Source organism: Salvelinus namaycush, unplaced genomic scaffold, assembly GCF_016432855.1.
Source record: "Salvelinus namaycush isolate Seneca unplaced genomic scaffold, SaNama_1.0 Scaffold1904, whole genome shotgun sequence".
In the NCBI taxonomy this organism is placed as follows: domain Eukaryota; kingdom Metazoa; phylum Chordata; class Actinopteri; order Salmoniformes; family Salmonidae; genus Salvelinus; species Salvelinus namaycush.
Window position 1 is genome coordinate 10,007 of NW_024058680.1, and position 18,289 is coordinate 28,295.

General features: G+C 44.9%; 1 protein-coding gene across 1 annotated transcript; it reads right to left on the reverse strand.

Annotated features, from left to right (window-relative positions):
- Nucleotides 1-603: 603 nt before the first annotated feature.
- rassf6 (Ras association domain family member 6) lies at nt 604-18,066 on the reverse strand (the record flags this gene model as incomplete). The annotated part of the gene is made up of 7 exons (XM_038983798.1): nt 604-3,255; nt 3,926-3,992; nt 12,149-12,246; nt 12,354-12,472; nt 12,899-12,950; nt 13,070-13,171; nt 17,854-18,066. Coding segments are annotated over 7 exons (663 nt in total), but the record flags the coding sequence as incomplete, so codon positions are not given.
- Between the last annotated feature and the right edge of the window lie 223 nt (nt 18,067-18,289).

The following is an 18,289-nucleotide window of genomic DNA, read 5'->3' on the forward strand; positions in this document are numbered from 1 at the left end:
GATCATTTACCACTTAGACTGTCTCTGTATTGGCTCTAGGATCATTTACCTCTTAGACTGTCTCTGTGTTGCTCTAGGATCATTTACCTCTTTAACTAAGGCTGTCTCTGTGTTGGCTCTAGGATCATTTACCTCTTTAACTAAGGCTGTCTCTGTGTTGGCTCTAGGATCATTTACCTCTTTAACTAAGGCTGTCTCTGTGTTGGCTCTAGGATCATTTACCTCTTTAACTAAGACTGTCTCTGTGTTGGCTCTAGGATCATTTACCTCTTTAACTAAGACTGTCTCTGTGTTGCTCTAGGATCATTTACCACTTTAACTAAGACTGTCTCTGTGTTGCTCTAGGATCATTTACCTCTTTAACTAAGGCTGTCTCTGTGTTGGCTCTAGGATCATTTATCACTTTAACTAAGACTCTCTCTGTGTTGCTCTAGGATCATTTACCACTTTAACTAAGACTGTCTCTGTGTTGGCTCTAGGATCATTTACCACTTTAACTAAGGCTGTCTCTGTGTTGGCTCTAGGATCATTTACCACTTTAACTAAGGCTGTCTCTGTGTTGGCTCTAGGATCATTTACCACTAAGGCTGTCTCTGTGTTGGCTCTAGGATCATTTACCACTTTAACTAAGGCTGTCTCTGTGTTGGCTCTAGGATCATTTACCACTAACTAAGACTGTCTCTGTGTTGCTCTAGGATCATTTACCTCTTGAACTAACGCTGTCTATGTGCTGTGGTGGGCCGCAAAACCAGATTGGAATTTGTCAAAAATACAGTTGGCACTTTAAAAATCATTCAGCTGTTTGAAAAATCATTTTCTCCAGGATTTTGGTTAAGAATGAAACTATTTTGAAGAAGGTGGCGGGGACAGACATATAGACCCCTCTGGTACTGTAAGACAATTGTGTCCAATGGAGGTCAACAATCCTTTTGGGCAGATTGAATTCAGATTTCATATGCCGGGTCTTAACTGTCCACTGGTCACAAATATGTAAAAAAAAACATTTTAAACTCTTCAAAACCACCCCTATGACCCCCAATGTAATCACAGGAAGCTGAAAATCTATGTACGGCCTCCAGATTGGTCACATGGGGAAAAACCTGAAGCATCCGGAGGAGGCTCCCAATGTAAATGATGCCGCTGTCCAATCTTGGGTAATTATAATCTTTGCTATGATCAGACCATCACTTTATAGGGCTTATTAAACAGTTAGTCCGGGCCAAGTAATCTGATTGGTCAAAAGTACATTCCAGCCATGATGTTAGTGATCATAACACCTCCGCTAGCCAGTTAGCTAGCTAGCCGCCCGTGAGTTATTGAAAAATGAATCACTTCATATGATTCAACAGTAACAAACCAGTGTACAAACTGGGAGCTAGCTAACATTTAATTGTTGTGTTGTCAAGCATCTATTACAGAAACAGGAGCTAGCTGTGTAGGTGGATGGATGACTATCCGTTCATCTGTCTAGGTGGAGGGATGACTACCCATTCAGCTGTCTAGGTGGAGGGATGACTACTCGTTCAGCTGTCTAGGTGGAGGGATGACTACCCGTTCAGCTGTCTAGGTGGAGGGATGACTACCCGTTCAGCTGTCTAGGTGGAGGGATGACTACTCGTTCAGCTGTGTAGGTAGAAGGATGACTATCCGTTCAGCTGTGTAGGTGGAGGGATGACTACCCGTTCAGCTGTGTAGGTGGAGGAATGACTACCCATTCAGCTGTGTAGGTGGAGGGATGACTATCCGTTCAGCTGTCTAGGTGGAGGGATGACTACTCGTTCAGCTGTCTAGGTGGAGGGATGACTACCCGTTCAGCTGTCTAGGTAGAAGGATGACTACCCGTTCAGCTGTGTAGGTAGAAGGATGACTATCCGGTCAGCTGTGTAGGTGGAGGGATGACTACCCGTTCAGCTGTGTAGGTGGAGGGATGACTACCCGTTCAGCTGTCTAGGTGGAGGGATGACTACCCGTTCAGCTGTGTAGGTGGAGGGATGACTACCCGTTCAGCTGTCTAGGTGGAGGGATGACTACTCGTTCAGCTGTCTAGGTGGAGGGATGACTACCCGTTCAGCTGTCTAGGTGGAGGGATGACTACCCGTTCAGCTGTGTAGGTGGAGGGATGACTACCCGTTCAGCTGTCTAGGTGGAGGGATGACTACCCGTTCAGCTGTGTAGGTGGAGGGATGACTACCCGTTCAGCTGTGTAGGTGGAGGGATGACTATCCGTTCAGCTGTCTAGGTGGAGGGATGACTACCCGTTCAGCTGTCTAGGTGGAGGGATGACTACTCGTTCAGCTGTCTAGGTGGAGGGATGACTACCCGTTCAGCTGTCTAGGTAGAAGGATGACTACCCGTTCAGCTGTGTAGGTAGAAGGATGACTATCCGTTCAGCTGTGTAGGTGGAGGGATGACTACCCGTTCAGCTGTGTAGGTGGAGGGATGACTACCCATTCAGCTGTGTAGGTGGAGGGATGACTATCCGTTCATCTGTCTAGGTGGAGGGATGACTACCCGTTCAGCTGTCTAGGTAGAAGGATGACTACCCGTTCAGCTGTGTAGGTAGAAGGATGACTATCCGTTCAGCTGTGTAGGTGGAGGGATGACTACCCGTTCAGCTGTGTAGGTGGAGGGATGACTACCCATTCAGCTGTGTAGGTGGAGGGATGACTATCCGTTCAGCTGTCTAGGTGGAGGGATGACTACTCGTTCAGCTGTCTAGGTGGAGGGATGACTACCCGTTCAGCTGTCTAGGTAGAAGGATGACTACCCGTTCAGCTGTGTAGGTAGAAGGATGACTATCCGTTCAGCTGTGTAGGTGGAGGGATGACTACCCGTTCAGCTGTGTAGGTGGAGGGATGACTACCCATTCAGCTGTGTAGGTGGAGGGATGACTACCCGTTCAGCTGTGTAGGTGGAGGGATGACTACCCGTTCAGCTGTGTAGGTGGAGGGATGACTACCCGTTCAGCTGTGTAGGTAGAAGGATGACTACCCGTTCAGCTGTCTCGGTAGAAGGATGACTACCCGTTCAGCTGTGTAGGTGGAGAGATGACTACCCGTTCAGCTGTCTCAGTAGAAGGATGACTACCCGTTCAGCTGTGTAGGTGGAGGGATGACTACCCGTTCAGCTGTGTAGGTGGAGGGATGACTACCCGTTCAGCTGTGTAGGTGGAGGGATGACTACCCGTTCAGCCATTTAGGTGGAGGGATGACTACCCATTCAGCTGTGTAGGAGGAGGGATGACTACCCGTTCAGCTGTGTAAGTGGAGGGATGACTAGTCAGTCTGGTACCAAAAGTGCTTTCTATTAGATGCATCAGGTTCATTGAAAAATATTTCCATATTTCACTTTTCTTATTTTTCTACTTGTTGCTTTCAGTTCATCATCTGCTGTGTAACAGTTTCAGGTTAACATTGAAAAATATCTTCCCTGGACATCTGTTTTCTCCTGCAATCTTTCAGGTTGAGTTATGGTGAAGTTTACACCCTATTCCCTATACAGCGCAATGTCCTGGTCAAAGGTAGTGCACTCTATAGGGGATAGGGCCCTGGTCAGAGGTAGTGTATTATATAGGGAATGGGCCCTGGTCAGAGGTAGTGTATTATATAGGGAACGGGCCCTGGTCAGAGGTAGTGTATTATATAGGGAATAGGGCCCTGGTCAGAGGTAGTGTACTATATAGGGCTCTGGTCTAAGGTAGTGCACTATATAGGGAATAGGGTGCCATTTGGGACACAATAATATCAGTTAAATGTTGAACATTCTCTTCCCTGGACAGTCTGTCCCCTCCTGTATTCTGTGTACTGTTGTTCTGGTATGTGTTGTGTGAAGTCCAGTCTGTGTGAAGTCCAGTCTGTGTGAAGGAAAGTCTGTGTGAAGGCCAGTCTGTGTGAAGTCCAGTCTGTGTGAAGGCCACTCCTCACACCTCTGTCTCGGTCTTGGTGATCTTGGAGCTGAGAAGCTGAGACAAGACTATTTGCTGTTGGTTGTACCTATAGGACACAAAAACAGCACATCATTGTTTAGCTACAGGTGACACATGACTGTTTAGCTACAGGTGACACATGACTGTTTAGCTACAGGTGACACATCAATGTTTAGCTACAGGTGACACATGACTGTTTAGCTACAGGTGACACATGACTGTTTAGCTACAGGTGACACATGACTGTTTAGCTACAGGTGACACATCAATGTTTAGCTACAGGTGACACATCAATGTTTAGCTACAGGTGACACATCAATGTTTAGCTACAGGTGACACATCAATGTTTAGCTACAGGTGACACATCAATGTTTAGCTACAGGTGACACATCAATGTTTAGCTACAGGTGACACATCACTGTTGACACATCATTGTTTAACTACAGGTGACATCACTGTTTAGCTACAGGTGACACATCACTGTTGACACATCATTGTTTAACTACAGGTGACACCACTGTTTAACTACAGGTGACACATCACTGTTTAGCTACAGGTGACACATCACTGTTGACACATCATTGTTTAACTACAGGTGACATCACTGTTTAGCTACAGGTGACACATCACTGTTGACACATCATTGTTTAGCTACAGGTGACACCACTGTTTAACTACAGGTGACACATCACTGTTTAGCTACAGGTGACACATCACTGTTGACACATCATTGTTTAACTACAGGTGACACCACTGTTTAACTACAGGTGACACATCACCGTTTAGCTACAGGTGACACATCACTGTTTAGCTACAGGTGAGACATCACCGTTTAGCTACAGGTGACACATCATTGTTTAACTACAGGTGACACATCACCGTTTAGCTACAGGTGACACATCACTGTTTATCTACAGGTGACACATCACTGTTTAGCTACAGGTGACACATCACCGTTTAGCTACAGGTGACACATCACCGTTTAGCTACAGATGACACATCACCGTTTAGCTACAGGTGACACATCACCGTTTAGCTACAGATGGTATGGTGATTTTTCAGTAGCATATTGTGAAATAATAACGTAATGAAACTGAATCATTAAAAGCGTTATTAAAGGAACCTGTAACCACACCTGTATAGCATAAGAAAATCCCAATAACAAAAGAAACAGACACACCTTGTAATACAGATGCATGACTGGATAAGAAATGTCATAATCTATATAATGAATGTACTTGTGACTATAGCCTGGTAGGTGCTGATATAATCTATATAATGAATGTACTTGTGACTATAGCCTGGTAGGTGCTGATATAATCTATATAATGAATGTACTTGTGTCTATAGCCTGGTAGGTGCTGATATAATCTATATAATGAATGTACTTGTGACTATAGCCTGGTAGGTGCTGATATAATCTATATAATGAATAAACTTGTGACTATAGCCTGGTAGGTGCTGTTATAATCTATATAATGAATGTACTTTTGACTGCAGCCTGGTAGGTGCTGATATAATCTATATAATGAATGTACTTGTGACTATAGCCTGGTAGGGGCCCGTATAATTTTTTAACCAAACTGTCACAGTTGCGCCACCAATAAAATTGGTTCAGTGATGTGTAGAGTGTTAAATAATTTGTAGAGGCGGGAAAAAGCCTCAAAGAAAGAACTCAGGGTGGGAAACAATAGTGGCGCGAAGCCAGAAAGAGTTGATCATTCACGTAGAGAACATTGACTATGTAAAGATGAAACTGTATAAAAGCAGTGTGCTGAGAATGGGAAAAACAGTTGATCCATCGATCAGCCCGGTTTGTTACTTTGTAATAAAGTCTATTTGAATTTACAAGTTCCGGGATCTGAGAAATATTATTGGACCAATATTTCTACGACAGTGACACATCACCTCTTAGCTACAGGTGACACATCACTGTTTAGCTACAGGTGACACATCACCGTTTAGCTACAGGTGACACATCACTGTTTAGCTACAGGTGACACATCACTGTTTAGCCACAGGTGACACTTCAATGTTTAGCTACAGGTGACACATCACTGTTTAGCTACAGGTGACACTTCACCGTTTTGCAACAGGTGACATATCATCGTTTAGCTACAGGTGACACATCACTGTTTAGCTACAGGTGACACATCACTGTTTAGCTACAGGTGACACATCACTGTTGACACATCATTGTTTAACTACAGGTGACACCACTGTTTAACTACAGGTGACACATCACTGTTGACACATCACTGTTGACACAACACTGTTTAGCTACAGGTGACACATCACCGTTTAGCTACAGGTGACACATCACTGTTTAGCTACAGGTGACACATCACCGTTTAGCTACAGGTGACACATCACTGTTTAGCTACAGGTGACACATCGCTGTTTAGCTACAGGTGACACATCGCTGTTTAGCTACAGGTGACACATCACCGTTTAGCTACAGGTGACACATCACTGTTTAGCTACAGGTGACACATCACCGTTTAGCTACAGGTGACACATCACTGTTTAGCTACAGGTGACACATCACTGTTTAGCCACAGGTGACACTTCACTGTTTAGCTACAGGTGACACATCACTGTTTAGCTACAGGTGACACTTCACCGTTTTGCAACAGGTGACATATCATCGTTTAGCTACAGGTGACACATCACTGTTTAGCTACAGGTGACACATCACTGTTTAGCTACAGGTGACACATCACTGTTGACACATCATTGTTTAACTACAGGTGACACCACTGTTTAACTACAGGTGACACATCACTGTTGACACATCACTGTTGACACAACACTGTTTAGCTACAGGTGACACATCACTGTTGACACATCATTGTTTAACTACAGGTGACACCACTGTTTAACTACAGGTGACACATCACTGTTGACACATCACTGTTGACACAACACTGTTTAGCTACAGGTGACACATCACCATTTAGCTACAGGTGACACATCGCTGTTTAGCTACAGGTGACACATCACCGTTTAGCTACAGGTGACACATCACTGTTTAGCTACAGGTGACACATCACTGTTTAGCTACAGGTGACACATCACTGTTTAGCTACAGGTGACACATCACCGTTTAGCTACAGGTGACACATCACTGTTTAGCTACAGGTGACACATCACTGTTGACACATCATTGTTTAACTACAGGTGACACCACTGTTTAACTACAGGTGACACATCACCGTTTAGCTACAGGTGACACATCATTGTTTAACTACAGGTGACACATCACCGATTAGCTACAGGTGACACATCACCGCTTAGCTACAGGTGACACATCACTGTTTAGCTACAGGTGACACATCACTGTTTAGCTACAGGTGACACATCACTGTTTAGCTACAGGTGACACATCACCGTTTAGCTACAGGTGACACATTACCGCTTAGCTACAGGTGACACATCACCGTTTAGCTACAGGTGACACATCACCGTTTAGCTACAGGTGACACATCACCGCTTAGCTACAGGTGACACATCACCGTTTAGCTACAGGCAACACATCACTGTTTAGCTACAGGTGAGACATCACCGTTTAGCTACATGTGACACATCATTGTTTAACTACAGGTGACACATCACCGTTTAGCTACAGGTGACACATCACTGTTTATCTACAGGTGACACATCACTGTTTAGCTACAGGTGACACATCACCGTTTAGCTACAGGTGACACATCACTGTTGACACATCACTGTTTAGCTACAGGTGACACATCAATGTTTAGCTACAGGTGACACATCACCGTTTAGCTACAGGTGACACATCACCGTTTAGCTACAGATGACACATCACCGTTTAGCTACAGGTGACACATCACCGTTTAGCTACAGGTGACACATCACCGTTTAGCTACAGGTGACACATCATCGTTTAGCTACAGATGGTATGGTGATTTTTCAGTAGCATATTGTGAAATAATAACGTAATGAAACTGAATCATTAAAAGCGTTATTAAAGGAACCTGTAACCACACATGTATAGCATAAGAAAATCCCAATAACAAAAGAAACAGACCCACCTTGTAATACAGATGCATGACTGGATAAGAAATGTCATAATCTATATAATGAATGTACTTGTGACTATAGCCTGGTAGGTGCTGATATAATCTATATAATGAATGTACTTGTGTCTATAGCCTGGTAGGTGCTGATATAATCTATATAATGAATGTACTTGTGACTATAGCCTGGTAGGTGCTGATATAATCGATATAATGAATGTACTTGTGACTATAGCCTGGTAGGTGCTGATATAATCTATATAATGAATAAACTTGTGACTATAGCCTGGTAGGTGCTGATATAATCTATATAATAAATGTACTTATGACTATAGCCTGGTAGGTGCTGATATAATCTATATAATGAATATACTTGTGACTATAGCCTGGTAGGTGCTGATATAATCTATATAATGAGTGTACTTGTGACAGCAGCCTGGTAGGGGCCACTATTTGTTTTTAACCAAACTTTCACAGTTGCGCCACCAATAAAATTGGTTCAGTGATTTGTAGAGTGTGAAATGATTTGTAGAGTCGGGAAAAAGCCTCAAAGAAAGAACTCAGGGTGGGAAACAATAGTGGCGCGAAGCCAGAAAGAGTTGATCATTCACGTAGAGAACATTGACTATGTAAAGATGAAACTGTATAAAAGCAGTGTGCTGAGAATGGGAAAAACAGTTGATCCATCGATCAGCCCGGTTTGTTACTTTGTAATAAAGTCTATTTGAATTTACAAGTTCCGGGATCTGAGAAATATTATTGGACCAATATTTATACGACAGTGACGCATCACCGTTTACCTACAGGTGACACTTCACTGTTTAGCTACAGGTGACACTTCACCGTTTAGCTACAGGTGACACATCACTGTTTAACTACAGGTGACACATCACTGTTTAGCCACAGGTGACACTTCAATGTTTAGCTACAGGTGACACATCACTGTTTAGCTACAGGTGACACATCACTGTTGACACATCACTGTTGACACAACACTGTTTAGCTACAGGTGACACATCACCGTTTAGCTACAGGTGACACATCACTGTTTAGCTACAGGTGACACTTCACCGTTTTGCAACAGGTGACACATCATCGTTTAGCTACAGGTGACACATCACTGTTTAGCTACAGGTGACACATCACTGTTTAGCTACAGGTGACACATCACTGTTTAGCTACAGGTGACACATCACTGTTGACACATCATTGTTTAACTACAGGTGACACCACTGTTTAACTACAGGTGACACATCACTGTTGACACATCACTGTTGACACAACACTGTTTAGCTACAGGTGACACATCACCATTTAGCTACAGGTGACACATCGCTGTTTAGCTACAGGTGACACATCACCGTTTAGCTACAGGTGACACATCACTGTTTAGCTACAGGTGACACATCACTGTTTAGCTACAGGTGACACATCACTGTTTAGCTACAGGTGACACATCACCGTTTAGCTACAGGTGACACATCACTGTTTAGCTACAGGTGAAACATCACTGTTGACACATCATTGTTTAACTACAGGTGACACCACTGTTTAACTACAGGTGACACATCACCGTTTAGCTACAGGTGACACATCATTGTTTAACTACAGGTGACACATCACCGATTAGCTACAGGTGACACATCACCGCTTAGCTACAGGTGACACATCACTGTTTAGCTACAGGTGACACATCACTGTTTAGCTACAGGTGACACATCACTGTTTAGCTACAGGTGACACATCACCGTTTAGCTACAGGTGACACATTACCGCTTAGCTACAGGTGACACATCACCGTTTAGCTACAGGTGACACATCATTGTTTAGCTACAGGTGACACATCACCGTTTAGCTACAGGTGACACATCACCGCTTAGCTACAGGTGACACATCACCGTTTAGCTACAGGCAACACATCACCGTTTAGCTACAGGTGACACATCACTGTTTAGCTACAGGTGACACATCACTGTTTAGCTACAGGTGACACATCACTGTTTAGCTACAGGTGACACATCACCGTTTAGCTACAGGTGACACATCACTGTTTAGCTACAGGTGACACATCACTGTTGACACATCATTGTTTAACTACAGATGACACCACTGTTTAACTACAGGTGACACATCACCGTTTAGCTACAGGTGACACATCATTGTTTAACTACAGGTGACACATCACCGATTAGCTACAGGTGACACATCACCGCTTAGCTACAGGTGACACATCACTGTTTAGCTACAGGTGACACATCACTGTTTAGCTACAGGTGACACATCACTGTTTAGCTACAGGTGACACATCACCGTTTAGCTACAGGTGACACATTACCGCTTAGCTACAGGCAACACATCACTGTTTAGCTACAGGTGAGACATCACCGTTTAGCTACATGTGACACATCATTGTTTAACTACAGGTGACACATCACCGTTTAGCTACAGGTGACACATCACTGTTTATCTACAGGTGACACATCACTGTTTAGCTACAGGTGACACATCACCGTTTAGCTACAGGTGACACATCACTGTTGACACATCACTGTTTAGCTACAGGTGACACATCAATGTTTAGCTACAGGTGACACATCACCGTTTAGCTACAGGTGACACATCACCGTTTAGCTACAGATGACACATCACCGTTTAGCTACAGGTGACACATCACCGTTTAGCTACAGGTGACACATCACCGTTTAGCTACAGGTGACACATCATCGTTTAGCTACAGATGGTATGGTGATTTTTCAGTAGCATATTGTGAAATAATAACGTAATGAAACTGAATCATTAAAAGCGTTATTAAAGGAACCTGTAACCACACATGTATAGCATAAGAAAATCCCAATAACAAAAGAAACAGACCCACCTTGTAATACAGATGCATGACTGGATAAGAAATGTCATAATCTATATAATGAATGTACTTGTGACTATAGCCTGGTAGGTGCTGATATAATCTATATAATGAATGTACTTGTGTCTATAGCCTGGTAGGTGCTGATATAATCTATATAATGAATGTACTTGTGACTATAGCCTGGTAGGTGCTAATATAATCGATATAATGAATGTACTTGTGACTATAGCCTGGTAGGTGCTGATATAATCTATATAATGAATAAACTTGTGACTATAGCCTGGTAGGTGCTGATATAATCTATATAATAAATGTACTTATGACTATAGCCTGGTAGGTGCTGATATAATCTATATAATGAATATACTTGTGACTATAGCCTGGTAGGTGCTGATATAATCTATATAATGAGTGTACTTGTGACAGCAGCCTGGTAGGGGCCACTATTTGTTTTTAACCAAACTTTCACAGTTGCGCCACCAATAAAATTGGTTCAGTGATTTGTAGAGTGTGAAATGATTTGTAGAGTCGGGAAAAAGCCTCAAAGAAAGAACTCAGGGTGGGAAACAATAGTGGCGCGAAGCCAGAAAGAGTTGATCATTCACGTAGAGAACATTGACTATGTAAAGATGAAACTGTATAAAAGCAGTGTGCTGAGAATGGGAAAAACAGTTGATCCATCGATCAGCCCGGTTTGTTACTTTGTAATAAAGTCTATTTGAATTTACAAGTTCCGGGATCTGAGAAATATTATTGGACCAATATTTATACGACAGTGACACATCACCGTTTACCTGCAGGTGACACTTCACCGTTTAACTACAGGTGACACATCACTGTTTAGCTACAGGTGACACATCACCGTTAAGCTACAGGTGACACTTCACCGTTTAGCTACAGGTGATACATCACTTTTTAACTACAGGTGACACATCACTGTTTAGCTACAGGTGACACATCACCGTTTAGCTACAGGTGACACATCACTGTTTAACTACAGGTGACACATCACTGTTTAGCTACAGGTGACATATCACCGTTTAGCTACAGGTGACACATCACTGTTGACACAACACTGTTTAGCTACAGGTGACACATCACCGTTTAGCTACAGGTGACACATCACTGTTTAGCTACAGGTGACACATCACTGTTTAGCTACAGGTGACACAGAGTAAACACAGTACGGTTTAGATTCCAGATGGACCCAGTTGACCTGAAGGGGTTGATTCAGTGCACGTTAACCCAGAACCCAGTCTGAATGTCCCCCTCTACTTTAGGTAACAGTTAGGATAGTGTAACTCCTTCATAACTCACTTGCTGGTGATTCTCTCCACCGCTCTGTTCTCCTCTTCCTCCAGCTTCACTAGAACCCCCTCCAGGATGGGCAGCTCCAGGTTGAGGTACTGGGCCACCTGGGCAGAGAGCAGAGCCAGTCATAGGCAGGGGTTAGTGCACTGTGTGTGGCTAGTGTCCAAAACTCATTCTGGCCTCAAAACCCTGCTGAAGGGCAGACACTCACATCGTTGCTGACTTCCTCTTCATCTCTGTCCATGAGGAACATCTTCATGATGTCCTCCGCTGGGCCCTGGACAAGCCTCTCCCACAGTGGCAGGTCTGAGTCAGACAGCTTCTTCTTCTCTACAGGAGGGCACAGACACTATTAATCATAACCCTGGAGAACCATAACCCTGGAGAACCATAACCCTGGAGAACCATAACCACGGAGAACCATAACCCTGGAGAACCATAACCCTGGAGAACCATAACCTTGGAGAACCATAACCCTGGAGAACCATAACCTTGGAGAACCATAACCCTGGAGAACCATAACCATGGAGAACCATAACCCTGGAGAACCATAACCATGGAGAACCATAACCCTGGAGAACCATAACCCTGGAGAACCATAACCATGGAGAACCATAACCTTGGAGAACCATAACCCTGGAGAACCATAACCTTGGAGAGCCCCAGTTTACACCAATTATACCCCGTCCAACGTGTTAATGATGTCAGAAGGATAGCAGCGTCAGTTGTCTTCTGGAAGAGAAGGACACAACGTACCTCCACTTTGATGGACACAGTAGAGGGCAAACTCATTGGGATCATTTTCTATCTGCAACACAAAGTGGAAACACAGCGGTGAACAAGACACACATACTATTAGATACAAACCAGAACGCTTCCCCCAAGTGATCTAACAACAATACATCCTGGTAGTTATACATAATTCACCTTGAATTTCTGAAGGAGCTGTGATATGACCTGATGTGTTGTCATTTTGCTGTTGATGCGGACGTTAGTGGACGTTCCATAGGATGGAGTGAATATAGCCGTCTAGAGACAGAGAGACACAGAGAGAGAGACACAGAGAGAGGGAGACAGACACACAGAGAGACAAACACACAGAGAGAGAGAGACACAGAGAGAGAGAGAGACACAGAGAGAGAGAGACACACAGACAGACAGAGAAAGAGAGAGAGACGGAGACACAGACACAGACAGAGAGTCAGAGAGACAGAGAGAGACAGAGACAGAGACAGAGAGAGGAGACAGACAGACAGATACCGAGAGAGAGACAGAGAGAGAGACAGCGAGAGAGACAGAGAGAGAGACAGAGTGAGACAGACAGAGAGAGACAGTTTTAAAGAACCTTTATTGGGTCTGGGAACCCACAACACAACAAACACTCAAACAACCAAGCAGATCCCCTCAGTGAGGGGCCAACCAAGCAGATCCCCTCAGTGAGGGGCCAACCAAGCAGATCCCCTCAGTGAGGGGCCAACCAAGCAGATCCCCTCAGTGAGGGGCCAACCAAGCAGATCCCCTCAGTGAGGGGCCAACCAAGCAGATCCCCTCAGTGAGGGGCCAACCAAGCAGATCCCCTCAGTGAGGGGCCAACCAAGCAGATCCCCTCAGTGAGGGGCCAACCAAGCAGATCCCCTCAGTGAGGGGCCAACCAAGCAGATCCCCTCAGTGAGGGGCCAACCAAGCTGCTTAGCATTGCTGACAGCCTGGCTAGACTGCAGAGTCAAACCCAGGAAGTCAATATTATCCCACTACGTAATTGTAGATCAGTTCAGCCACGAAGTCATCATCCTCTGGCCCAAAGTCATCATCCTCTGGCCCAAAGTCATCATCCTCTGGCCCAAAGTCATCATCCTCTGGCCCAAAGTCATCATCCTCTGGCCCAAAGTCATCATCCTCTGGCCCAAAGTCATCATCCTCTGGCCCAAAGTCATCATCCTCTGGCCCAAAGTCATCATCCTCTGGCCAAAGTCATCATCCTCTGGCCCAAAGTCATCATCCTCTGGCCCAAAGTCACCATCCTCTGGCCCAAAGTCATCATCCTCTGGCCCAAAGTCATCATCCTCTGGCCCAAAGTCATCATCCTCTGGCCCAAAGTCATCATCCTCTGGCCCAAAGTCATCATCCTCTGGCCCAAAGTCATCATCCTCTGGCCAAAGTCACCATCCTCTGGCCCAAAGTCATCATCCTCTGGCCCAAAGTCATCATCCTCTGGCCCAAAGTCATCATCCTCTGGCCCAAAGTCACCATCCTCTGGCCCAAAGTCATCATCCTCTGGCCCAAAGTCACCATCCTCTGGCCCAAAGTCATCATCCTCTGGCCCAAAGTCACCATCCTCTGGCCCAAAGCCGACCATTGGCTTCTCATTCATAAGGGCCCTTACAAGTTGCCTTACATCCTTGTTCAAACTCTTTGTGATGCAAAATCTTCATCGCTAGCACATCTCGGTAAAAGGTGGCCATTTTGCTTCTGTCACCCACTTTGAAAATGAAATGCAAGGCTCGCCTCAAAGCCAAAATAATCCAAGTGAATTTGCTATGTTCTGTACGATTATATTTCACGCTCGGTTTGTCTACGTTGATTAAGGATCCTTGCAATTGATTGCCATGTAGAAAATAGAACAACAGAAGCAACACCAGAGAAATAAGACAGAGAAACAAACACCAGAGAAGCAACACCAGAGAAACAAGACAGAGAAAGAAACACCAGAGAAGCAACACCAGAGAAACAAGACAGAGAAAGAAACACCAGAGAAGCAACACCAGATAAACAAGACAGAGAAAGAAACACCAGAGAAGCAACACCAGAGAAACAAGACAGAGAAAGAATTACCAGAGAAGCAACACCAGAGAAACAAGACAGAGAAAGAAACACCAGAGAAGCAACACCAGAGAAACAAGACAGAGAAAGAAACACCAGAGAAGCAACACCAGAGAAACAAGACAGAGAAAGAAACACCAGAGAAGCAACACCAGAGAAACAAGACAGAGAAAGAAACACCAGAGAAGCAACACCAGATAAACAAGACAGAGAAAGAAACACCAGAGAAGCAACACCAGAGAAACAAGACAGAGAAAGAAACACCAGAGAAGCAACACCAGAGAAACAAGACAGAGAAAGAAACACCAGAGAAGCAACACCAGAGAAACAAGACAGAGAAAGAAACACCAGAGAAGCAACACCAGAGAAACAAGACAGAGAAAGAAACACCAGAGAAGCAACACCAGAGAAACAAGACAGAGAAAGAAACACCAGAGAAGCAACACCAGAGAAACAAGACAGAGAAAGAAACACCAGAGAAGCAACACCAGAGAAACAAGACAGAGAAAGAAACACCAGAGAAGCAACACCAGAGAAACAAGACAGAGAAAGAAAAACCAGAGAAGCAACACCAGAGAAACAAGACAGAGAAAGAAACACCAGAGAAGCAACACCAGAGAAACAAGACAGAGAAAGAAACACTAGAGAAGCAACACCAGAGAAACAAGACAGAGAAAGAAACACCAGAGAAGCAACACCAGAGAAACAAGACAGAGAAAGAAACACCAGAGAAGCAACACCAGAGAAACAAGACAGAGAAAGAAACACCAGAGAAGCAACACCAGAGAAACAAGACAGAGAAAGAAACACCAGAGAAGCAACACCAGAGAAACAAGACAGAGAAAGAAACACCAGAGAAGCAACACCAGAGAAACAAGACAGAGAAAGAAACACCAGAGAAGCAACACCAGAGAAACAAGACAGAGAAACAAACACCAGAGAAGCAACACCAGAGAAACAAGACAGAGAAACAAACACCAGAGAAGCAACACCAGAGAAACAAGACAGAGAAACAAACACACCCTAAAAGGGCATGATCATCATTGTTTTCATTGTCTCAACCTGATCACGTTTCCCACTACCTTTTGCTGCCGTAACAGCAGTAACAAATTTCCTCAAGAGGAAACGTTTCTCTTCACACTCAACTGGTCTAACCCCACCGTCTTCTGTAACACCACAGCTGACCTCACAAACTTATCAACATCAAAAAAATCTGCCAATTTGACAGATTTCCCAAAAGTCTGATCCAGGAACCCGTTTACCTACTTTAAATTGTAAATTGACTCGTCACCAGCTGCTATCTTATCAATAGAGATATCCATATCCTTCTCCTGATCCTCCTCAACTGAGGCCACAGACCCCTGACTCCCTTTTGCCACATCCCTCTCAACACTCCCCACTTGCACCCCATCACTCGTACTGGGCATCTCCTCACCAGTCTGGGGAAATGGGTCCCAAGATCCATCCTTACCTCCCCCAACAATATTTTTCTGCTGAACATCAGACGCAATGTTCCCCTCTGGTACAAGCTGCAACTCCGTACCCTCAACATGGACAACTTGTTTCTCAGCAACAGGTGCTTGTGGCTGCTCTACCGCTGTCGGCCCACCTCTCCCTACATCAGAGGGACATTACGAGGACCACCTGCGCACCTCCCTCTGCCATCTCCCTTGTCGGGCAAGCATGTCGCTTACGGCCAACATCCCCACACTCAAAACACCGTTGACTACCCGTACTAGCATAAGCCATATATAGTCTGTTGTCATACTTGACTTAAACGATAACTCCAAAGTCTGCTCCGGAGAGTCCAAAAACACAAAACACCCGTCAGCGAAACAACACCCTGTTTCAGAGCCCGGTGTTAACAACCCAAAAAGGCAATCTTAATTGAATTTGCAATCTTCCCAAACTGCAAATCACTTTCGTGCCAATAGCTCATTGGGAATAAACGGCGGTACATTCTAAATCATTACCCTTGTTGACGGAGAACATAACGGCATAACTTTTATAAACATACCTTTAAGAAGTACGCACACAGCAGGACAGCAGGACAGCACACAGCAGGACAGCAGGACAGCACACAGCAGGACAGCAGGACAGCAGGACAGTACACAGCAGGACAGCAGGACAGCAGGACAGCACACAGCAGGACAGCAGGACAGCACACAGCAGGACAGCAGGACAGCAGGACAGCACACAGCAGGACAGCAGGACAGCAGGACAGTACATAGCAGGACAGCACACAACAGGACAGCAGGACAGCACACAGCAAGACAGCAGGACAGCACACAGCAGGACAGCAGGACAGCAGGACAGCAGGACAGCACACAGCAGGACAGCAGGACAGCACACAGCAGGACAGCAGGACAGCAGGACAGCAGGACAGCAGGACAGCACACAGCAGGACAGCAGGACAGCACACAGCAGGACAGCACACAGCAGGACAGCACACAGCAGGACAGCACACAGGACAGCACACAGCAGGACAGCATACAGCACGACAGCATACAGCACGACAGCATACAGCAGGACAGCACACAGCAGGACAGCAGACGCTCTTCTGTGGGTCGCCATCCCCACCGAAGCCTGGGCAATACCAACAGGAAATTTTAAATATCTAATTCTACCACAGAAAAATCATCATCATAGAAAAGGAAACCAGAAAGGAAACACAGCCGATCTAACGCCAGACACCGCTCGTAACATTCCCAGCATGCACTAAACACTCCCAGCATGCAAAGAAATAAAGAAAGAAAGAGACAATATGACACAGCTGTTAGACCAGAAACATGATTATTTTAAGGACATTTTTTTCATGGCAGTCCAACGTGATTTGATCAAATCGTGTCCTAGGTAGGTAACGATCAGATCAGTTCTCTCATTGACGTTACCTTGTAGTTATAGAAGTGTCCATTGATGGAGAAGCAGTGTTGCCTGTTCCTCTCTCTCTGTGGACTCCTCTTCACCCTCCTCTTCACCAGGGAAGCATCACTCACACAGCGGATCAGGTTGGACTGCTCCTCCTCCACCTCCGTCTTCTGCTTGGTTGGGGTGGGGCGCAGCGTACAGCTGTCATAACTCCTGTAGCTCCCTGGACAATAGAGTTAGGCGATATTACCATAGAATCGCCTATCCACAATGATTGATAGCCATCGACCCCTAACCAAGTGTTTACAGCTCTGTCTGCTGTACCATTATCCCCAGACCAACAGGTTACAGCTCTGTCTGCTGTACCATTAAACCCTAACACGTTTTGACGCTCTGACTGCTTACCATTAATACCCCTAACCAACGTTTTACAGCTTCTGTTACCGCTGTACCATTAAA